Source organism: Agelaius phoeniceus, unplaced genomic scaffold, assembly GCF_051311805.1.
Source record: "Agelaius phoeniceus isolate bAgePho1 unplaced genomic scaffold, bAgePho1.hap1 Scaffold_108, whole genome shotgun sequence".
Lineage (NCBI taxonomy): Eukaryota > Metazoa > Chordata > Aves > Passeriformes > Icteridae > Agelaius > Agelaius phoeniceus.
Genome location: NW_027509874.1, coordinates 485,349 through 509,869, shown reverse-complemented (window position 1 = coordinate 509,869; position 24,521 = coordinate 485,349). Strand labels below are relative to the sequence as shown.

The 24,521-nt window shown below is 50.8% G+C and overlaps 1 protein-coding gene and 1 long non-coding RNA gene across 2 annotated transcripts in view; both read left to right on the top strand.

Moving 5' to 3' along the window:
• Positions 1-24,521, top strand: part of LOC143692805 (uncharacterized) — a 369,941-nt gene that overhangs the window by 196,476 nt on the left and 148,944 nt on the right. The gene's annotated exons all lie outside the window — the stretch shown is intronic.
• LOC143692800 (olfactory receptor 14J1-like) lies at positions 12,440-13,372 on the top strand. The gene has a single exon (XM_077173031.1). The coding sequence runs from the start codon at positions 12,440-12,442 to the stop codon at positions 13,370-13,372; it is 933 nt and encodes a 310-aa protein (XP_077029146.1).

Here is a 24,521-nt window from a genome sequence, read left to right as displayed (position 1 = left end):
CAGGGGCCTGTGTGTCCCAGGGCCCCGGATTTGCATCGCTCCAGCTCCACAGAGATAGAGGTAAAGTGAGGAAGCCAAACTGTTTATTAATGGAAGGCGAAGCAGAGGGATGAGCTGGGAGGGAAGAAAGGGGATGGGCAGAGTCTGAGGGCTGGAGGGAGGGAGCTGTCAACAGGGAGGGAGAAGGCAGGAGCTATGGGAGCTTCCCACAGGCTCAGTTGCGCCAGTCATCAGCTGTGCCTGGAACTCCAGCTGATCCCCTCTGGTCTCCAGGTGGTCTCACCTTCCAAGGGATTGGAGGTCTTAAAGAGTCACTGGTTCTTCTGAGCCAGCAGATGAAAGCTCTGCAGCTCTTCCCTCAAACATCACCTGAACAAATGTGCTTATGCAGGAGGGGCTGTTGTCTTCACTCAGGGCTCAAAGGGCTGGAAGAGAGAGGAACAGAGCCACAGTCAGAACCTGGATGTGCAGGAATCCAATGAGACATTCCTGCCAGAGCCATCCCACCCAGCTCTTGCCATGGCCACAAGAGAGGAGAGACCAAGGGGATCAGCTGCAAAGTGCTGGCCATGAATCCCCCTGCCCGCATCCCTGAAATCTCTGTGTGCTCTGCCCACGCCACCCCTGGTCCATACAGGGAGCAAAGCCCACCGCAGCCGGGGCAGGGATTGCAGCTCCTGCCCAGGCATTGCAGCTCCCCCAGCCAGCCCCTGCTGACAGCCCACTGCCCTCATCACCCTCATGGAGGGCCTGGAGCTCTTCCTTCTGCCCCATCAGGAGCACCCAGGCAATCCCTGGGAACACAGGCTAACCAAACTAAGGCTGCTGTGGCTATTATCCAGTTTGCTTTATGGCTTAATGAGGTGAGGAATTCATGGATCTTTAACTTCCTCTGGAAGGCAGGCACATGGATTCAGAGCTATCACACACTAAGTGTATGTTTTTTGGGGTTACTTTAATAATGGTTCTTACTTTGAGGAAATGACACGGGGGCAAATTTTTTCCCAGCCCTTCACCCAGCTCTTTGGGTCTGCCCCAGCAGTTTTCAAAGGGTTCAGATCCACTCTAAATGCTAATGATATCATACAGTGGCTGGTGTTGCTGATAGGCCTGTTACATTTAGCATTCAGAGATAAGGGAAAATTAACCTGGATAACCACACTGACACCTACCCCAGAGACAAGGGATGCTGCTGCCCCAGAGCCTGACCCTGCCCCACAGCCCACCTCAGAAATGAACCACCCAGGCTGGATGAGGGTTCTAATGAAAGAGATGGGCCAGGTGCTGAAGGAGTACATTTCCACAGCTGGTGAAAAGCCATCCCCCTGCCTCAAAGAGGGAGAGTCTTATGGTGCAGCAGTGGAACCCACAGATGTTACAACTGTCCAGGTTCCAGCTGAACTGCAAAGGCAGTCACAGCCAGCAGCAGTCGCCCTGGTGGAAACAAGGAGATCTAAGATGAAATCAGAGCACCCAGATGAGGATATGAAAGGAGAGCCTTCCCAACGCCCAGGAGAGGCAACAGTTGAGGTCATCACCGAGTCCCTGACGTACGAAAGTCTCCGTAATCTGCACAAAGACATTGTATGACAGGGACGTGAGGCTTATACAACCTGGCTACTTTGGGTCTGGGACCTTATGGGTACAGGTGTCCAGCTGGATGGTGGTGAGGCAAGGAATTTGGGACACTTGACGCAGGACTCAGGTATGAATCTGATTTTTGTAAGGGAGCCAAGGTCCCTTTCCCTCTGGGAACAGCTTTTAATGAGTGTCAGAGAGAGGTTTGTCCACAGGGAGAGAATGCAGGACCAGCACCATAGAATGCACTGGAAGATTCTTGAGGAAGGGATCCAACAGCTGAGAGAAGTGGCAGTATTGGAGGTACTCTTTGGGAGGGATGGACAGCATGATAATGACCCAGACAAGGTCAGGTGCACAGGGCAAATGTTGTGGAGTCTGGCAAATCTGGGGCCAGCTCAATACACCACCTTCATTGCAATGATTATTGCCAATAACAAACGAGATTCAGTGGGTTCTGTTGCCAACAAGCTTAGAAATTATGAGAGTGTGATCAATGGCCCAATGCAGGCTCATGTCTCTGTTGTGGTCCAAGAACTCAGAGAGGAGATGAGGGAGATGAGGGAGGAGGTGAGGAGGAACAGTTCCCACATTGTACCAGTGTGAGTCACAGCCCCAGAGTCAGAGCCCAACGTTCCCCAGCTAGAGAGAGAGGGTACAGCCCACGGGCTGACCTGTGGTTCTTTCTGCAGGACCATGGGGGAGACATGGGAAGGTGGGATGGGAAACCCACTTCTGTCCTGGCAGCACGGGTGCATCAGCTCAAGGACAGAAACACTAATCATGGGAATTCCAGTAAAGTGAAGGTAGCCCCAGCCTTCCATGACTGAGCTGCTGAGTATGATCCGTCAGATCCCCTGGAAGGTACCTTGACCATGTATGCCCAGGAAAGAAATAATAACCAGGGCTAGGCGGGGTCCTGCCTCTAACCAGGGAGAGATACGGGAAAACCAGATTTTCTGGACAGTGTGGATCCGATGGCCTGGCACATCAGAACCACAAAAATACAATGCCTTAGTTGATACTGGTGCGCAGTGTACCCTGATACCATTGGGACATGTGGGGGCAGAACCTGTTTCCATTGCCAGGGTGACGGGGGGATCACAGCAATTGACCCTGTTGGGAGCCCAGGTGAGCCTGACTAGGAAGGAGTAGCAGAAACATCCTATTGTGACTGGCCCAGAGGGCCCGTGTATTCTGGGCATAGATTTCCTCCAGAATGGCTGTTACAAAGACCCAAAGGGACTCAGATGGGCTTTTGGCATAGCTGCTGTAGAGGCTGAGAACATCAAGCAGTTAAACACCTTGCCTGGACTATCAGAAAGTCCATCTGCAGTAGCTCTCCTGAAGGTGGAAGAGCAACGAGTGCCGATTGCCACCTCGACAGTGCACCGCTGGCAATATTGAACAAATTGAGATGCCGTGATCCTCATCCACAAAATGATCCGTGAGCTGGAGAGCCAAGGGGTGGTCAGCAAAACCCACTCACCCTTCAACGGCCCCATCTGGCCTGTGCACAAGTCTGACAGAGAATGGAGTTTGACTGTGGACTATCGTGGCTTGAATGAAGTGACTCCACCGCTGAGCGCTGCTGTGCTGGACATGCTGGAACTCCAGTACGAGCTGCAGTCCAAGGCAGCAAAGTGATTTGCCACTATAGACATTGCTAACGTGTTTGTCTCCATTCCTCTGGCAGCAGAATGCAGGCCTCAGTTTGCTTTCACCTGGAGGGCTGTGCAGTACACCTGGAACCGACTGCCCCAGGGGTGGAAGCACAGCCCCACCATCTGCCATGGACTGATCCAGGCTGCACTGGAAAAGGGTGAGGCTCCAGAGCACTTGCAGTACATTGATGACATCATTGTGTGGGGGAACACGGCAATGGAAGTATTTGAGAAAGGAGAGAAAATCATCCAAATCCTCCTGGGAGCTGGTTTCGCCATTAAAAAGAGCAAAGTAAAGGGACCAGCTCATGAGATCCAGTTTCTAGGAGTAAAGTGGCAAGATGGACGGCATCAGATTCCCACCGATGTCATCAACAAGATCACAGCAATGTCTCCACCAACTAGCAAGAAGGAAACACAAGCTTTCCTGGGTGCCATAGGCTTTTGGAGGATGCACATTCCCAAATACGGTCAGATCGTGAGGCCTCTTTACCTGATCACCGGCAAGAAGAATGATTTCCACTGGGGCCCTGAGCAGCAACAAGCCTTTGCCCAGATTAAGCAGGAGATCACTCATGTGGTTGCCCTTGGCCCGGTCAGGACAGGACCAGATGTGAAGAACGTGCTCTATTCTGCAGCCGGGAACCATGGCTTGTCCTGGAGCCTTTGGCAGAAGGTGCTTGGGGAGACTCGGGGTTGACCACTGGGATTTTGGAGTCGAAGCTACAGAGGGTTTGAAGCCAACTACACTCCCACAGAGAAGGAAATCTTGGCTGCCTATGAAGGAGTCCAAGCTGCCTCAGAGGTGATTGGTACAGAAGCACAACTCCTCCTGGCACCCCGACTACCGGTGCTGTGGTGGATGTTTAAAGGAAAGGTTCCCTCTATGCACCATGCCACCAGTGCCACATGGAGCAAGTGGATTGCTCTTATCACACAGCGCGCCCATATAGGTAAACTGAATCGCCCTAGGATTTTGGAGGTAATTACAAATTGGCCCGAAGGTGAGAATTTTGGTGTCACAGATGAAGAACAAGAACCAATGATGGGCTGAAGAGGCTCCTCCATATAATCAACTGCCCCCAGAGGAAACACGCTCTGCTCTTTTCACTGACGGTTCCTGTCGCATAGTAGGGATGAACCGGAAGTGGAAAGCAGCCGTATGGAGCCCCATACGACAGGTCGCAGAGGCCACTGAAGGAGAAGGTGGATCAAGTCAACTTGCAGAACTCAAAGCCGTTCAACTGGCGCTGGACATCACAGAAAGAGAGAAGTGGCCAAAGCTCTACCTTTACACTGATTCATGGATGGTAGCCAATGCTCTGTGGGGATGGCTGGAGAGGTGGAAAGAGGCCAACTGGCAGCATAGGGGAAAACCAGTTTGGGCTGCTGATGAATGGAAAGACATTGCCACTGAGTTGGAGAAGCTGCCTGTGAATGTCCGCCATGTAGATGCCCATGTCCCCAAGATTTCGGCTAATGAGGAACACTGAAACAACGAGCAGGTAAATCAGGCAGCAAAAATAGAGGTGTCAAAGATAGACTTAGATTGGCAACAAAAGGGGGAGTTGTTCCTAGCTCGATAGGCCCATGATGCCTCAGGCCGTCAGGGCAGAGATGCCACCTATAAGTGGGCAAGAGACCGAGGGGTGGATCTAACCATAGACAGAATTTCTCAGGTTATCCATGACTGTGAGACGTGTGCTGCCATCAAGCAGGCCAAGCGAGTGAAGCCCCTATGGTATGGTGGGCAGTGGTCCAAGTACAAGTATGGGGAGGCCTGGCAGATTGACTCCATCACACTGCCCCAGACACGCCAGGGCAAGCGCTGCGTGCTGACCATGGTGGAAGCCACCACTGGATGGTTGGAAACCTACCCTGTGTCTCATGCTGTGGCCCGGAACACCATCCTGGGCCTGGAAAAGCAAATCCTGTGGAGACATGGATCCCCTGAGAGAACTGAGTCAGACAATGGGACTCATTTCAAGAACAGACTCATCAACACCTGGGCTAAGGAACATGGCATTGAGTGGGTGTACCATATCCCCTACCATGCACCAGCTGCAGAGAAAGTAGAGAGGTACAATGGACTACTAAAAAGCCAGTAGAAAGCCTTGAGTGGGAGAATCTTTCAAAAATTGGGAGCAGCATTTAGCAAAGGTCATCTGGTTAGTTAACAGCCAAGGTTCCAGCAACCGAGCAGGTCCTGCCCAGTCTGAGTCCCTGAATATAATAGATGGAGGTAAAATTCCAGTGGTACATGTCAGAGGTTTGTTAGGGAAGACAGTTTGGATCAATTCTGCCTTGAGTACAGACAAACTCATTTGTGGGGTTGTTTTTGCTCAGGAACCAGGTTGCACATGGTGGATAATGCAAAGAGATGGAAGAACACCATGTGTACCTCAGGGAGATCTGATTGTGGGGTGAGACCTATGTGTAAATATCACTGTTTGCTGAATGTTACTACCATTGTCTGTGTATAGCTGTATATTGGATGTATAATGTATGTGTTTGTAGAGTTAGAATATATATTAGTTTTAATAGTAAGCAGACGATATGTGGATAAGGGGTGGACTGGGTTGACTATATGATGCTTTTATCCCCAATCGTCTTGCTCTGTTTATGCTGAATAATAAGTTTTGCACCTTTAAGACTTGTTCCAGAGAGTGAAGGGGGGAGAGAAGAAGCGTGCAGTTTGTTTTCAGGCACTGCACTCACTCCTCCACATTCCTGCTCCTGGACTGTGTTGTCTGCAGATGGACAGACAGCGGGACAGAGCTCTCCTTTGCTTCAGTTAGTTTTAGCTCACTGAGCCAAAGAAGTTCCCTGGACTGTATTTTTTTCCCCTTTTCTTTGGACCTGTTTAAGCCTGCTCTGGAATAAACACCCAGTACACCACTGGCACCCCCCACCTGTGGCCACCGGGTCGGGCCTGGGCCATGGCATCTCCAGGGTTGGAGGGACTGATAAGAGACTGAGTCAGCCAAGCTGCAGCCCAGGGAGGGGACTTTTCTGAGTCTGTCAGAAAAGTTTGTCTCCTCTCTTTTGGAGCAGCAAGAAGTTCTATTGTTTAATAAACAGTTTTTTTCCACTTTTCTCCAAGGAGATAGTTTCTCCCGGACCGGCTGGGGGGAGAGGCCGATTGAATCTGCTTTCCTAGAGGAGCCCCTTGGGGGTTTTCTCCCAAATTTGCCCTGAACCAGGACAAAGGGGTAGCACATGGAGTGTTAGCCCATGACTGGGGAGGATCCAGGAACCCAGTGGCCAATTTATCAAAACTGCTAGACCCTGTCAGCCGGGGGTGGCCAACCTGCGTTCAGGCTGTGGCAGTGACTGCCCTACTCATAGCAGAAAGCAAAACATTAATGTTTGGGAGAAAACTGAAAGTATACACCCCTCACTCAGTTAGAAGTATCCTAAGCCAAAAGGCTGAGAAATTACTCAGTGATTCCTAAGTGCTAAAGTACGAAACCATCTTAATAAATAGTGATTTAGAGCTAATTGTGAGTAACCAACTCAACCCTGCCCAGTTTTTGTATGGAGAACCAAGTGAGGAACTAATACATAATTGCCTAGAGATTATAAACTATCAAACTAAAGGAAGAGAGGACCTAACAGATCAACCACTCCAAGGTGGAAAATGACTGAACATCGATGGATCTTCACGGGTAATAAAGGGCACAGGGTATCGGGGTACGCTATAGTGCATGAAGGGTTGGTGGCCATAGAAAAGAGAAAGTTGCCTTCCAACTGGTCAGCCCAAGCATGTGATCTATATGCCCTAGAATGAGCTCTGGAAATATTAGCATGGAAACGGAGAACAATATATACAGGACTCAAAATACACTTTTGGAATAGTGCATACCTTTGGAAAAATTTGGGAAGAGAGGGGGCTAATAAATTCAAAGGGAAAGGCACTGATTGATGAAAAAATTGTATTAGAAGAGTTAGAAACCTTACAATTACCAGAGGAAGTAGTGGTGGTATATGTTGAAGGACATCAAAAAGGGAGCAAGGGAACAATTTCGCTGATTTAGAAGCCAAAAATGCAACTGAATCAGAGACAGAAAAACTAATAATAGTATCAACCCCCATGAGAGAAATGCAAAAAGTCCCTGTATTCAGTGGGACAGAAGAGGAAGAACTCCTTAAAATAGGAGCCAAGAAAGACAACAAAGGGAAATGAGCAGATGGAAGGAAATAATAATAAACCCCTTGCCAGGAAAATGCTAGAAGGCATACATGGAACAACACATTGGGGTACACAAGCGCTGAGTGATCAATATCTAAGGGGCTGGGGATGCACAGGAATTTTCAGAATAGCTAAGCAGGTAACTGAACAGGGTGTGATATGTCAACAAGTGAATGAGAAAATGATGAGGAAAACACGCAGAGGAGGGCGAGAACTGGCCTTAAGGCCCTTCCAAAACATCCAAGTAGACTTTACTGAGCTTCCCCAGGTACAACAGTGGAAGTTTTGCCAGTGATAGCAGATTACGTGACTCATTGGGTAGAGGTGGTACCCACTGTGAAAGCCAATGCCAGTGTTGTGAGTAAAACACTTCTAAAATCAATCATTCCCTGATATGGGATGGCAAACAGGATTGATTCAGACTGGGGAACTCATTTCACATTGAAGATATTGCAGAAAATTGTTCAGGCCCTGGGAGTAAAATTGGAATTACACACTCCGTGGCATCCACAGAGTTCCGGTCAGGTTGAGAGGATGAATCAAACTCTTAAAAGAGCTCTAGTTAAGGTAATGATTGAAACCCAAATGTCATGGATAAAATGTCTCCCTTGGGCCTTATTAAGAACTAGAACCCAACCCCAGTCAGATCTGGGGGTGTCACCTATGAAATGATGTTTGGGTTTCCCTTCCTGACCTCGCCCCAGAAGGTTGCCACCTATGAGGAAGGGGAAGCCAATGCCAAGAAATAAGTGATGTCTATAGCACAAACCTTAGAAGGGCTAAGACATAAAGGGGCAGTTCCTCAAACTACCACCCTGGATTTCAGAATCCATAATATTAATCCCGGGGATTGGGTGATGATTAAGCCATGGAGAGATCAGCCTCTAACTCCTCAGTGGGAAGGTCCCTTTCAGGCACTGCTCACCACCGAATCGGCCGTGCGAGCTGCAGAGCGGGGATGGACTCATGGCAACAGAGTCAAAGGCCCAGGAGAAGAACCCAAAGAGTGGACAGTAACATCCAGGCTGGGTGAAACAAGATTGACTCTCAAGCAGAGACTGAAAGACAACCAGGAAAACACCAAGATGCCCAAAAAGCAGAGTCAAGCTTCCACCAACCAGCTCGAGAACTGCCTTCCTGTTTTCATGGGTGAGAATTACCAGCAGCTGTTGAGGGGAAGTACACAAGGGACTGTAAAAGGCAGTGGGACAGCTTCTTTAAGAAAATAGGACAAAGGAAGGAGGGCAAGGCCGGGTTGGCCCCTTTGTCTGCTACCAAGAAGGCTCCATAGCCCTGCTGTGGATAGCAACCCTGTAGGCATGGTAAGGTAGGGACAAAAGGCCATTCCAGACCTCTGTAATTCCTCAGTTGTCTTTTAATACAACAGGGACTGGAGGGCAGGACCGAGTTGGCCTCTGTACTCACCCCTAAGATACACCAACTATGGGTAGCAGCCACACAGGCACGGTAGATGGGAGTCAAAGCCACACTGGACCTCTGGGATGCCCTTTTGTCCATTCCAAATAAGTGTGTCTAAGGAAAACCTGAGATTTTTTTTCTCCTGTTCGCACTGTCCTTGCCCACATCAACAGATGCTGGTATGACTCATTCAAAAGAGAGAGAAACTTTTTTACTTAATTGTTTGAGAAAAATGACTTACAGAAAAAGAAAAGGGGGGTTTGTTATAGATGAGTAATCCTAGGGTTGACTCTCACAATTAAGGGGTGAATATTAAATATATGTTAAGAGAAGTTTTGTAGATGTACAGTTACCCTTCCCCTCCCCCTTGCATTGCTATCACAGGATGGCCTCAGTAGTTGGGGCATTTGGGAGGGTTGGCTTGTTCCTATGGCAGCACCTGACCTCCAAACAAGGTGTGAGACAGTGATCTCCAGCACTGGACAGTGAAGAAGGAGTTGATTGACAAGACTTTGGGAGGGGCTGGAGGTATAAAAGACAAAGCATCCATTTTGTAGATGAGCACATGGTGACTGAATCCTTTGCTCCCAGTGCTGTATTCTTTTCTTTATTCAGTCTTCTGTTGAATTTTGATAAAGTCTTAATAAACCATTTAAATTTTTGAAGGTAAAAATCATTTCTCACATGAGGTTGGGAAATGTGGGGCAAGGTTGTCCTCACTGGGTCAGACCTCAAGGTACAACTTCACTGACCTGGCCAGACCTCCTTAGGAGAAACCCTGGATCAATATCAATCACAGAATGCTGCAATCACCTCTTCTCTAAAGAGAACAGCATAAAATACACTCTTTAAAATAGGATTACATGTTTCTTAGAAGCTCATTGAAATATTTCTCCATAACTGTAAAAGGAAACCATCCTGCTGAACTGGACTAGACCACAGGGAAATCAAGGCAGAGCCATGGTTTGTCAAAAGATGCTTCATCCTAATAAGCCCCGTGGTGCATTTGGAGCTAAACCCTGGAACCTCAGGGCCTGAGAGGAGATTGCAAAAACCTTTGCAGGAGTCAAAGTCAGAAGAAAACCCAAAAGTGTCTCAAAGCATGAAGGACCTCTTCCTGCTGAGGTCCATCTCCAACACAGGGTACCTCATGGACTCCATGGAGGAGAGAACTGGAGGCCAGGATGGCACAAAATCCTCTCAGAGACTCAGTGTGGAAAGGAAAATCCAAACTACCTTAGAAAACTTGAGTATCCCAAAGCATTAATGAGCCCCACTAAGTGTCAATGCAAAGCCCTCAAGGGACTCATTAAAGTAGATAACTGGGGCTATGGTGCACAAACTCCTCACAGAGTCTGTATCAAAAGGGAAACACCAAGTACCTTAAAATAACTGAAGTACTTGAAAGCATTAATGAGCCCCACTGACTGTTGTTACTAACAAAGCCTGTCCAGGGATTAATTAAAGCAGATAATTGGAGTCCATGATTGCACAAACCTCTCAGAGACTGCAAGGCAAAAGCCAAAGCCAAAGTCCTTTGAAAAACCTGCAGTCCCTGCAGGGAGCATGAAGGAGCCCCCAGGGCCATTGCTGAGCAAGGCTCCCCAGGGACTCCTTGCAGCAGATCCTTGAGGCCACTGGGATGTGGGCTAGGGGGGGATGCTGAGGGCAGCACAAGGGGCTGACAGTGCCCAGCCTGGCTGGGGCTGGGCCAGGAGGCCCCAGTGCCTCAGGACAAGGTGTCTCCTCACAGCCCTTGGTGGCACAGGCCCTGCTGTGCCCCAGGGCACCAAGACTTGGCTTCTCTTTGTCCCCACCTGTCATCACTGCCTGCAGTTCTCTGCTCTGCCTGGGGCCTGGGGACACTTGCTCAGTCGTGTCCCTCACTGGGAGCCATTAAAAGTCCAAGAAAGTTTGGAGTTGGATTCTGCCTTGGAGTTCTGGAGAGGTTTCTTCAGCTCCCTCTCAGGGACTGATGTTCAGGGCCTGAGCACAAAGCCCCAGAGGCTGATTAAAGTCCTTGTGCTGTGTCTGTGCTGCTGAGCTGGGCTGGGCTCCTGGCCCAGAGGCAGCTCCTGGTCACCAAGAAGAGCTTCAAAAGCACATTTCTCTGGATGAGCAGCTCTTGTGCCAGCCCAGCAGGGCTGGGGCACTGCCTGCAGCCAGCCCGGGCACAGCACAGAGGCACAGAGAGCTTCAATCAGGCAGGGCTGGGAAGGGGCTGAGAAGTGCCTGGGGCACAATCACTGCCAGCCCTTGGCACAGGAACCTCTGGCTGCAGGACAATGCAGCTGCAGCTCCTGGAGCCATCTCCTCAAGATGGAACATGCCAATGCCTGCAGAGCCTGTGAGTACATTCTCTGCTTGTCTCTTGTGCAGAGCAGCCAGGGGTGCCCAGGGCGTTCCTGCAGAGCAGGGTCCTGCAGCCCAGGGCGCTGTGCTGGGGCAGGGACTCTGCTGCCTGCCAGGGACAGCTCTCAGCCAGCCCTGGCAGCTGCTCCCAGCACTGGGGGACAAGATCTGGCTGGGAGGAGACAGCTGGTGAGGCTTGGAAGTGTTCTCCTTGTGTGGGGAGGATGCTGCATTGTTCAGGACTGATCCCAGCATGGCATTAAACTGCAGAACATTTCCAAGTAAGTTATACAGGGACCACAGCAATGCAGGGACTGGATGAAGGGGGAAATCATGGTTTTTAAATCTATTTTTCTTGGTTGTCTTGATAGGAAATTGCACATAGATATTTATCTCTCAGTTCAGGTTTAAAAAAAACCAATCCTCTCAGATGTTTATAAACCAGGCAGTTACAGAAATCAGCACAGAGCCTCTTAGAGGCAGCATCAGTGCTGCTTTTCCAGCCTCCTCAGGGTTGCTGTGGTTAGCGTTCAAAAACACATAATCACATAGGCGATTATATGTGGTGCTTTTTATTCAAGAGCTCTGGGAATCAGGGTAGTTTCCACCCAAATCTGATTCCGACCATACATTCGAGGTGAAGGTGTTTTATACACTATCATTACTTAACTTTCACGTTAATTATTAAACTTTTATTCATCTATTGTATACACAGATTTCAGCTAAACATAGCTCCCTTTAAATTTCCAACATAATTTCCCATAATTCTTCCTTTGGTTATATAAAAATTATATTTAATTACTAAACAATCATCACATCTAACAATTATATCTTTTATCATACTGCTTACGCAGGTGCAGTGATCTGAGAAAACACAAAGCCTAATATTTTCAAAGACTATTTTTAACATTTTCCAGGGCTCCACTATCACTCTGAAGTTGCCATCAGAGCCTGCAGAGCCAGAGCTGCCCCTGGGCAGTGCCTGAGCTGGGAGGGCTCTGCAGGGCAGAGCTGAGCCCCCAGGGCTGGGCTGGGCTCTGGCAGCACTGGCAGGGCCCAGCCCTGGGCACAGGCAAGCAGCTGCTGGCAGGGACAGCTCCAGGCAGCAGAGCCCTGGGCAGGCAGTGGGGGGAAAGTGCCCCCAGGCTGTGCTGGGATATTTCAAGTCCTCTCCAAACCCAACTATTCCATGATTACTTTTCTTACAGATCCCCAAGCCAAGACACCATAGGAAATGTCCAACAGCAGCTCCATCAGGCAATTCCTGCTGCTGGCATTGGCAGACACGCGGCAGCTGCAGCTCCTGCACTTCTGCCTCTTGCTGGGCATCTCCCTGGCTGCCCTCCTGGGCAACGGCCTCATCATCAGCGCCGTAGCCTGCGGCCACCACCTGCACACGCCCATGTTCTTCTTCCTGCTCAACCTGGCCCTCGCTGACCTGGGCTCCATCTGCACCACTGTCCCCAAAGCCATGCACAATTCCCTCTGGGACACCAGCAACATCTCCTACACTGGATGTGCTGCACAGCTCTTTTTTTTTGCCTTTTTCATCTCAGCAGAATATGCCCTCCTGACCATCATGTGCTACGACCGCTACGTGTCCATCTGCAAACCCCTGCACTACGGGACCCTCCTGGGCAGCAGAGCTTGTGCCCACATGGCAGCAGCTGCCTGGGCCAGTGCCCTTCTCCATGCTCTCATGCACACAGCCAATACATTTTCCCTGCCCCTGTGCCATGGCAATGCCCTGAGCCAGTTCTTCTGTGAAATCCCACAGATCCTCAAGCTCTCCTGCTCCGACTCAAACCTCAGGAAATTGGGACTTCTTGCGTTTTCCATCTGCTTAGCACTTGGCTGTTTTGTGTTCATTGTTTTCTCCTATGTGCAGATCTTCAGGGCTGTGCTGAGGATCCCCTCTGAGCAGGGATGGCACAAAGCCTTTTCCACCTGCCTCCCTCACCTGGCTGTGGTCTCCCTGTTTCTCAGCACTGCCACATTTTCCGACTTGAAGCCCCCCTCCATCTCATCCCCATCCCTGGATTTGGCCCTGTCAGTTCTGTACTCGGTTGTGCCTCCAGCCCTGAACCCCCTCATCTACAGCCTGAGGAACCAGGAGCTCAAGGCTGCAGTGCAGAGACTGATGACTGGTTGGTTTCAGAAACATTAAACTGTTGGCCATTTTCTACAAATCACTTGTAATAAAAATCATCTTTGATATTTCTTGTTGTTCTCATTTCGGGGGTTCTGTTTCTTTGTTTTACTTTTTCCGTATTATCTACAAATAAATTTCATTGTTTGTGCCATTTCTCATTTTGTTACTCTCCACCTTCCCTGTGGCCACAGACTGTGTAAATGATGGGCTGCGCTCTCGGTGGCTTTAAAGGAACTGAAGGATGTCCCAGCAGAGTTTTCTACAGAGATGCCCTTGTGTTCCCTTCTCTGGAGCTGCAGCAGCAATGTCTGTGTGCAGAGCTGGGGCAGATCAGTGCTGGCCCAGCAGCTGTGCCCAGCAGCAGCAGCAGCACTTGGTGTTGCCAGTGCTGCTGCCGTGGCCCTGCCCCGCTGCCCTGGTGGCCCTGGTGTTGCTGCAGGGCCTGAGTGCTCTCGGGGCCGGGCACAGCCCTGGGGGTGGCAGTGCCGGGGCTGCAGCAGGGACAGGCCATGGGCACTGCTGGGGCAGTGCTGACGCCTCAGGCCAGGCCCTGGGGGCTCCAGGCTCCTTGCCCAGGCTCTCTCAAGAACACGGCCAGGCCAATGCTCAGCACAGAAACCCCCGTGAGCAGCCCCAGGCTGGCCGTGGGCAGGCTGGGGGCAAACAGCATGGCTGGGGCTCTGCAAGGGCCCTGGGGCAGACGGGAAGGAGCAGCAGAGCAGGGGCTGATCCATGCCCAGTGCGCTGCACAGCCCAGGGCAGCGTCCCAGAGCGTCCTCATGCAGCTGCCAACAACATCCCCCCTCTGCAGCCCTGGCCTCTCCCCCAGCTCACACAGGTGCCCCATCCTTGCAGGCACAGACATGGCAGCACTGGCTCAGCAGCCCCTGTTTGCATTGCACACAGCAGGGGGAGCACCCCCATGCTGTTGCTGTGGGGACATGAAGCTGAGGGAGCACAAATGCCATCAGCCCCTGGGGCCAGCAAGGGCTGGGGGACACCAGGGAAACCACTCAGCTTTGTCCTGGCCTCTGCACTCAGCCAGAAAATTTGTTCCCATCAGCTGGGAGTTTCCTGTGCCACTGCAGACGCTGTTGCTCAGAGCCAGGGCTGCCTGGCAGCCACCCTCAAACTAACCTGAGCATTTCCATGCCTTCACCTTTGCTTTCTTTACTCTTCTCTGGTTCAGATTTCTTCCTCTTGCCCATCCCTGTTCCCTCCCCTGCAAACAACCCATGTCTTCCCTGCTCCTGCTGGCCACACCATTCTTGATCCAGTCCAGGAGCCATTGGCCTTCTTGGCCACCTGGGCACACTGCTGCCTCATGTCCAGCCTGCTGTCCATCAGTCCCTGCAGGTCCCTTTCTGCCTGGCTGCTCTCCAGCCACTCTGTCCCCAGCCTGTAGTGCTGCAGGGGATGTTGTGGCCAAAGTGCAGGACCCAGCACTTGGACTTGTTAAACCTCACCTTGTTGGATTTGGGCCCTGGATCCAGCCTGTCCAGGGCCCTGTGCAGAGCCCTCCTACCCTCCAGCAGATCCACACTCACAGCCAGCTTGGTGTCATCTGCAAATTTGCTGCTGCTGATGGACTCAATTCCCTCATCCAGATCATCAATGCAGTTATTGAAATCCACACTGGCTGGCTCTGATCCCTGGGCCATCCTGTGGGTGCCCTGTGATGGCACTCAAGGTGATCTGTTCCATAACCTTGCCGGGCACCCAGGTCAGGCTGACAGGCCTGGAGTTCCCCAGCTCCTCCTTCCAGCCCTTCCTGGGGATGGGCTCACACTGGCACCTCCAGTGCTCTGGGCCCTCCCTGCTGAGCCAGGACTGATGGTAAATGATGGAGAGCAGCTTGGGGAGCTCATCCACAGCTCCCTCACCCCCTTGCATGGATCCCATCTGATCCCATACACCTGTGAGCATCTGAGTGGCTCAGCAGGTCAGCAGCTGCTTCCTCCTGGATTCCAGGGGGCTGTTCTGCTCCCTGTGCCCATCTACCAGCTCAGGAGAACATTTGTCCTGAGGAAAACCTGTCCTAATACTGAAAAAATATACTTGAGACAAACAAGGTGTTAAGTAGCTCAGCCTTTTCCTCATCTTTAGTTACTCTATTCTCTACTGCATCCAATAAATAGTAGAGGTTCTTCTTCTCCCTTTTGATATATATTTTTTTATAAAAACCTTTTTCTTACAGAAGCTGCCAGGTTAAGTTCTAATTGAGCTTTCACATCTCAACTTTTCTTTCTGAATAACCCATCGAAATCCTTAAATGCTTCCAGACTTGCCAGTCCTTTTATCCCCCAAGTTCCCACAAAAGCTCCATGGGCAGCCAGGCCAGTCATATTCCTCACTAGCTCATCTTTTCTCACACTGGGACAGGCTGCTCCTTCCCCCTTAAATTACCTTCTTGAAATGTGTGTCCTTCCTGGACCCCTTTGTTTTTAAGGAGTGTTTCCCTTAAAATAAATCAGTACCTGATTTGATTCTCCCCAAATCAGCATCCTCAATAGGCCAAAGTCTGCCCTTCCTAATTCCAGTGTAGAAGTTTTGTTGCTGCCCTTCCTTCTTTCACAGAACACTGAAAACTTGATTATTTCATGGTCACTGTGCCCCAGGCAGCCTCTGAGCCCCACATCTGCCCCCAGCCCTTCTCTGTCTGTGAACAGCAGCAGACAGAGCTTTCCTTGGCAGTGGGAGTGTTACCAAAAATTCAGCAAAACAGAAAACTCTTTTTGACCCCAGTGTAGCACTAAGAAGCAGCATTCTTTATTCAGCTGGATGCACGGGGGAGAGCTCCTCCCAAAGCCGTGCATGCTGAGTACAGGAAAGTTTCTGTTTATTTTCTGTATTTTGCACACACATTCATTGATTGTTCTAGACTAAACACACATATGATAATCATTTCCCCAAAATCATTAACATATTTCCCCTCCCCTTTACCCATGTGTTCTTCTGTCCTGGGGGTCTCTCTGGTGGTCCCTGGTGGTCGTGGACCCCAATGTTCCAGTGGGCCTGGCTGAGCTGGCAGGACCCTGAGGCTGCTGAACTTCCAGTTCCCCTTCTGACACAATGGGCCTTGTGTGGTTTCCATAGGCCTGGGGATGTGGAGAACAAGCTCCAGGTGTCAGCTCACCTGGTGGAGACAATTGATCATCTGGTAACATGAGGTCACAGAGTGGGCTATGACATCAGAGAGTGGGGTATGTGAGGTCATGGAGAAGCTGTGACATCATAGGCCATATCTGTGACACCACATGTCAGAATTCTGACACCATAGAGCAGATGATGACATCAGAGATTTGGCTGTGACATCAGAGACCAGCTGTGTGACATTACAGAAGGGGCTGTGAGCTCACAGAGCAGGCTGTGACATCCCAGAGGGGCTGTGTGCCATCCCAGCAGGGCTGTGTCAGGTCACTGGGTTGGTCACTCGGCCCCAGCTCCCCCTCACAGTTTCTCCCAACAAGTCCAATGCTGTCCATGCCCAGCGGGGTCCCTGTCCCCCGGGATCCCCCCGGCCCACCTGGAGCCACAGCCTCCACCAAAGGATGTTCCACAGGATCCACCCCAGAGCCTTACATGGGGACAAGGGTCCAGGGCTGTGTGACCAGGACAGCAAGGATGGGGATTATCCAGGTCACTGTGGGCTGGGTTGGGTTGCCCAGGGCAGGAAAGATGTCTGGCAGCTGGAGCAGGGTCTGGGAAGGGCCTCCAAGGTGGGGCTGGAGCCCTTGGGCTGTGAGCAGAGGCTGAGGGAGCTGGGCTTGTCCAGCCCAGAGCAGGGAAGGCTGAGGGGCTCCTCATCCCAGCCTGGCAGTGCCAGCGAGGAGGGGATGGAGAACACAGAGCCAGGCTCTTCACCGGGGGCCTGGTGGGAGACAAAAGCCAATGGGTGGAAGGGGAAAGAGGGGAGATCAGCCAGGACAGGAGGAGATGAAATGAGTCAGGCTGGTTTCAGCATTTCCTCAACACCAGAGCAGCCTGAGCTCCCTTCTCCATCCACCACTGACAGCTTTGCAAATCAGGAATTTTTGGAGCTGTTTTGCCCCCACTCCAGAATGAGCTTCCTGATACAAGAACCTAATTATGTTTATATCTATCACAGAATGACATTTATCTAAAACTACTTTTAGTATGAAAATCCCTTGTGAATGGTGGACTTATCAGACACTGCTGTGACGTTGCACATAGCTCAGGGAAGAGTGTGATATTGAATTGTGTCCTGTTTAACTGTGGTCTCTTGGCCATGAAGAAAAACTTTCTGTGCCTCTGAGTCTCACCAGTTCCTGACCCCCAAAGGACACAAACCTGATGAGTTGTGGCCCCCACTCCAGTGGTGGCACTTGCACCTCCCTCCGTTGTAGTAGTAAGGGACAGGCATTCGGAAGATTTCGGGCTGTGACGGAAAATTACAGGAATCCTTCTGCCCCCCTCCCCGTAGATAAAGATCACCCTTAGAATGTAGCCAAACAGGTAGTCCCCCTAACCTATGGATGCCAGTAACTTTCCACTCCATACTAACCCTAGAAAGTGTAGCCAAACCCCTGTCTGACGTAGAGAAACCCCTTAGTCCATAAATACCCTCGAGACCCTTCAATAAACGCCTTTAACCATCCACCACATTGGTGTTAGTGTCCGTTATTGGCCATGAGGGATCCCAAGGAGGAGATCGCAGTGCTGGACTCTGAAACCAGGTCATCGCGGCCTTCACAAGAAGGCAACATAGTGGTTCCGAAACCCGGGAGCGACGCAAGTCCGGGCGACGGGAATACTCCTGGCCAGGGGACAGCATTCACAGTGCCGGAACAGGGGAATGCCCCGGGACCCGCGATTCGTATGGAAGCGATAGCGAAGGTCGTAAGTTTGATACATATGCAATGGGGAATCAAATGTGAGCTCAGGAATTTTAATCTCGCATTGACGAGACTCTTAGAGCTTGGGGTTATTAGTCGACCCATAGATATATTGCACTCTGAAGTGTGGCAGAAATGTACTGTCGCGCTAGCAGAGGACACAAAAGCCACAGGCAGCAGCAAAAGCCTGAAAGCGTGAGAGAAGGCAGAAGCAGCCCTACGCAAAGCATTAGAAGAACGGGAAACGTGGAACGCTGCGCGTTCCTGTCTGTTAATCACACCACAGCTGGGGGAGGGGGCGATAACGCGAACCCCCCCCGGTGGCGACCCGATTGAAAACGGGGAAACGCGGGGGCCGGGCGCATCCCATCCCTCCTCGAGCCCAAAGCCCCCGGAACCTCCGGAGCCCCCGGGGGACCCCCTGACCCTTTCGGGGGACCCGCCGGGGCCCAAACCCCCTCCGGAACCCCCCGGAATGCCCGCGGGCCCCTCGCCCATCCCTTCCCCGCCGATAGCCGACTTAGCGCAAGAAGCGGAGGGACTCACGCGGTCCTTTTGGGAGGGACTGGCGGCAGAAGCCCGAAATATCGAGAAGGCAAGCGCACGGACGGGTGGTGGAGGGGATCCGCCGCCTTTCCCGTTCGAATATGGCGCGGGTGGCCGGGAAGAGGGGTGGAGCCTGTCGGCCCGCGGCGGGAAGAGCCCGAACCCAGCAGACACGCATGCATGGGGGTGCGACAGAGGGCGGGCACTTGCTCGGGAGCCGCGCCCACTGCCGCCACCATATATGGGAGAGATCCCTCCCTGCGGGAGGCACGGCGAGCCCAGGGGGCGGGAGCGGCACCGGCACCGCCTCCGAGGGGAGGAGCGGGGCCGAAGCCGAACAAAACGGCAGCAGAAACCGGAAGTTCATTGGCAGTCGACTTCCGACTCTGAAGGGAGCCACAGCTCCCCAGATCGCTCTGCGGAGCCCACCGAGTCCAACAGCGACTCGGAAACAGAGGAAACAGAATCAATGCGGTTTCGGACGAAACCAAATAAAACTTTTAACACAGTCGGGAACCAGCCCCAATACGAACTCACCGACTGGGGTAAAATCAAAATCGAATGCGCAGAATGGGCACCCGCAGCATCGGTGCATGCCTTCCCGGTGAGAATTACGGGACCCCAGGGGAACCAGCAAAGAACGTATACTCCCGTTAATTCCAAAGACGTTCAGACAATAGTAAAAGCTATCTCAGAAAAAGGAATTAACTCAGGGGTGGTTTCCACTCTCGTGGATGGTCTTTTTAGCAATGATGATTTACTCCCTTTCGATATAGTGCAAATAAGCCGTATGCTTTTTGAGAGGGAGGGGACGTGCGAGATTCAGCCCCCTCCCGCTATAGATGCGAGACGGCCCATCTATGCCAACCCATAGTGGGGCGGGGGATCTTCATACCCTATGCTCCCACAGGCAAAAGCACACAGAAAGGGAGAAACATGACCTACCCCAAAGCCCTGCCCACAAAGGTCACCGACGTCCCGACTGGCGATGAGGAAACCTTCCAGATAGGCCAATCAGCCAGGTCAGGCTCAAACCCAATCCTTCGCATGTTAGAAGCTACCTTTCTATCCCTGAATGAATCTAACCCTAACCTAACCGACTCCTGCTGGCTTTGCTACGATGTTAAACCCCCCTTTTACAAAGGAGTCGCTTTAGATACCCCCTTCAGCTATTCCACAGCCGATGCCCCCCCGCCAGTGCAGATGGGACACACCCCGCAAAGGAATTACCCTGAGTCAAGTCACAGGTCAGGGCAGATGCTTTGGCAATGCAACCCTAGCTAAGCGGAAAGGCGACGTCTGCACCGAAGTAGTTGAGCCCGACAGGAAGAATAATAAGTGGGTAGTCCCATCCACATCTGGGATGTGGGCTTGCCAGAGATCTGGAGTGAGTCCCTGTGTGTCTCTTGCCAAATTCGATAACTCTAACGACTTTTGTGTTCAAGTTCTGATCATCCCTAGAGTCCTGTACCACTCAGACGAAGAGGTGTACCACCTTTTTGAAGATAACAGCCGGCTCCACAAGAGAGAAATATTAACAGGTATAACTATCGCAATGCTGCTCGGCCTAGGGGCGGCTGGAACGGCAACAGGTGTCTCAGCCCTAGCAACTCAACACCAAGGACTGTCCCAGCTGCAGATGACCATCGATGAGGACCTGCAGAGGATCGAGAAATCCATTTCCTTTCTAGAAAAGTCAGTCTCCTCACTCTCAGAAGTGGTCCTGCAGAACAGGCGAGGACTGGATCTCCTGCTCATGCAGCAAGGAGGCCTGTGTGCTGCCTTGAAAGAGGAATGTTGTTTCTACACTGACCACACAGGAGTCGTTAGAGACTCCATGGCAGAACTCCGAAACAGACTGGCTCAGAGACAGAAAGACAGGGAAGCCCAACAGGGCTGGTTTGAATCCTGGTTCAATCGATCTCCATGGCTCACCACCCTGATTTCTACCCTAATAGGCCCAGTCACTATAATCTTACTAACCCTAATCTTCGGGCCTTGCATATTAAACAAACTGGTGCAATTTGTTAAAAGGCGTTTGGAAATGGCTAACATTTTGTTTCTCGAGCGCCGACAATTACTTTAAGGCGTGCCACTTACTAACACACTTACGATTTTACGCTAAATCTACTAACCCATGAAATTTTGTAACCTTTACATTTTATAAGATTTTTACTAATCATGAGGGGGGGGGAAATGTGGAGAGCTAGGGACCTGCGTGTGGAAGATCTCAGGCTGTACAGGTAGATAAGAAGGCCCCCCTCACCCTGCAGTCTGACCGTTGCTCCGTACCCGGCCACACCCGGCCGGACGTGAGCAGAGGGAAGTGACACAGACTGCCCAAGCCATAAATACCCCTGAGACCCCTCAATAAACGCCATTTGCTGTCCACCACATTGGTGTATGTAGCATTGGACCTAGTGACCCTGGGCCTTGGGTCACCGTGCCGGACGTCCCAAACCAGGTCGCTACGCCATAACGGCAACAGGAAGAGATAAAGAAAACTGCCCAATTAACAGAAGATAAATGCTCCAGTTCTAACAGATGGGTGATGATCCCACAGCCTGTGAATTCAGGGAGTGCTCAACATCATGGTTCCTTCTCCTTTCCCTGATCCTCCTTTGTCCCTCCTCTTCCTCCCACTCCTCATCTTTCCTCCCTCCTCCTCCTTTTCCTTCCTAAGCCAACTTCCTTCTCTTACTTCCCTCCCTTCTTGCTCTCCTTCATCCAAACTGGGCCTTGTTGGGGACCCTGGCTGCAGACTTCCAGCCCTTGGGGTTCCTCCCAGGAGATCTGGAAGGGGTGAATGCAGAGAGGGCTGGGAGATCCCAGGAGTGGCTTCAGTGGGAGGGACTGGGCTGTACTGGGATCATACTGGGATCAAATGGGCAGTGACTGGGATTGCACTGCATTTGTACTTACATCATAGCAGGATCATACTGGAACTGAGTAGGAGCCTTCCGGGTGCAATTGTGACCCTGTTGGAGGCAAATGGGATATACTGGGAGCAAGTGGGATCATGCTCTGGGTGAGCAGGAGCAGCTGTGAGCAACTGGGATCATGCCAGGAGCATGTGGGAGAGCTGGGAGTGACTGGGTGCATGCTGGGGGTCATTGGAAACAACTGGGCTTCTACTGGGATCATGCTGGGAGTGACTGGGAATATGCTAGAAGGAACTGGGATACACTGGGAAAGACTGGGAAACACTGGAACAAAAGTCAGGGTGAAAGGGAGCAACTGGAACCATGTGGGGCACAAGTGGCTCCTACAGGCAGCAACTGGGACCACACTGGGGTCATCACTGGATCATACTGGGACTGACTGGATTAACCCTGGCAGTGTCTGAGAGTGACTGGGGAAAAACCATGCACATTGTCCCTGGACTGGGGGTGACTGGGAGCAACTGGGAGCACACTGGGAGCAAATGGCATCATACTGGGACTGACTGGGTTGATCTAGCTGGAGGCAACCGGGACCATCCTGGGAGTGCTTGAAAGCAACTGGGATTATTCTGGGACCATACTGGGAGTGCTGCCATGGGACAAGGATCATACTAATACATAAAATTTCAATAGTCAATGTGAATTTTATTTCTATATCTTTTATTTTAAAGAAGGCCAGCAAGCAGCGCTGGTTGGCCAGGGAGTCACCGCTCCACTCACGGCACACACCACTTACAAATTCAGTAAAGTATATATATATACTGTTTTTAAGCATAAAAAAGCAGTTTCCAGTGTGCTTGTTTAGTAGAAATGAGTAAATATCAATCAGCTGGAATAAGCAATTTCATCATCTTTCCAGGTGGTTGTTGGCTTCCTGTCCTTCTTGTGCTTGTCTGGAGCGAGGCCCCTTCACCGCTGTCTGCTACATGATTTTGTTAAGCTTTTTATTACACATAAACATTTAGTTGCAGTGCAGTCCCCTTAGCTTCACCACACTTCTTCCTCTATTTTATTCTAAGCATCAGTCATCTTGCTACCTCATCTCTTTACTTTACCATACTTCCCCTAGTTCAAAGCTTTATTTGGCTATAGAAAGTTTCATAAGCCTTCTTTGGATCTATCCCAAAGAATGCATCCATTTTCCACACAGCAGATAAAAGCATTTGCTGATTCCATTGCTGATTGACACAAATCACAAAAACATTTTTCACAGTATTGCTCACCAGATTGATGATGTGGGGATCTACCTCCCTTTCCCATAGGGGATGTAGAATGTGCTGCTGGCTTGCGGTGTCAAAAGCCTTGGCCATGTCCACAAATACAACAGCCAGGGGTTTGTCTTCTCCTTTTGCGGACTGAATTCTAGTTTGCAGGAGTTTCAGGTTTTCGGAGCATTCCACTGCCCTTATAAAGCCTCTTTGCCTTGGGTTGAGGGGGCAAGCCTTGGTCAGTTTGGCTGTTAAAATCCTGGAGAACAGTCTTAGCAAGATGGAACCGATCAGGATGGGTCTCCAGTGGTTAATGTCCTTTAGGTGCCCTGCTTTGGTTGACTTAGGAATCAAAACAGTCCTGCAACCCCTCACCGTGTCTGGGATTTTTCCTGATGTTAACCATAAGCTGAAGATCTCCATGCTCCAGGAGTACTCTGGATCCATCTTCTTGATGTCTCGTAGAGTAATCCTGGACTGGGAGCCAAGTTTTTGCTCATCTCCTGCACATTTTTCTCAATTTCTTTTGCCATAATTAAGTCTCTGAAAGCACTAATGTTGGCTTTCCCATTAATTTGGTGTTGCCGCCGCTTGGGGCGTGGCATCCCAGGTCGAGGACGGCTCGGTGGCAGCGCCTTTGCCACACGGACCAAGCACACGCACACACCAATGTGGTGGACGGTAACTGGCGTTTATTAACGGTTAGGCAGGGTCATTTATAACAGGGGTTAATGGTCAACAACACGTGGGGCTAAGTAACGGTAAAGGGGAGGGGTTCTGTCTGCCCGTAACAATGCGAGATCTTGGGGCCAGTCCCTCATCTCCCATAATTTGGAAGTTCCCAAGGCTATCAAATGTTCCAGGTGTTTCCCATCAGGCTTTAAAAACTGAATAAAGTTCGATGGGTGGGATTTCACAGGACAAACACTCTTTGTCATTCAGGATAATTTTAGCAAGTTTTCCCCTATCTAGATGGAACAGGTCTTAGAAGCAAAGAAAATGACCTTTCTTAACTGTTCTTCTTTTCATCCACTTTTGAAAAGGTCTTATTGGTCCTTTTTCCTGGGTCCCCATTTTTCTCTTATCTTGGGTTGCTGTTCTTATCTGGCTGATTCATTCAAGGCATCAAAAGCATTCTTGTGCTGATTGATTGTTGATTGCATCTCCTTATCATCTATTAAGTGCTTGAATATCCACAGGAAGGTGTGAATTGTCCCAGCTGATAGCCATTCACTGAGGGTTCTGAGATAATGGGCCTGCAGCTCCCCCTCCCTCTGTCACTTGCTGTTTCCCAGCTGTTGTTATCTTTATCAGGGTGGTGACTCATCTTGGGATCTGTTTTCCTTCCAGCAGCTGCTCTCCCAGGCATCTGACTCCTCCCAAGATCTTTGTCCAAGTCTATTCGCAGGCCCCCAGCTGCTCTCCTGGTTTGATGACTCATGCCAGGTTCCTTATCTACATCCTCAGCTGGTTTCCTGGGCAGCAATCTCCTTTTGTCCCTGATTTGTTCAGCTGTTTTGCTTGTGATGTGTGTCCTGCAATGAGTTTATTGATGCTTTTGTTGCCCTCAAACTGAGCCTCCAATCTTACCAGTAGTTCTTCCTCTTTAGTC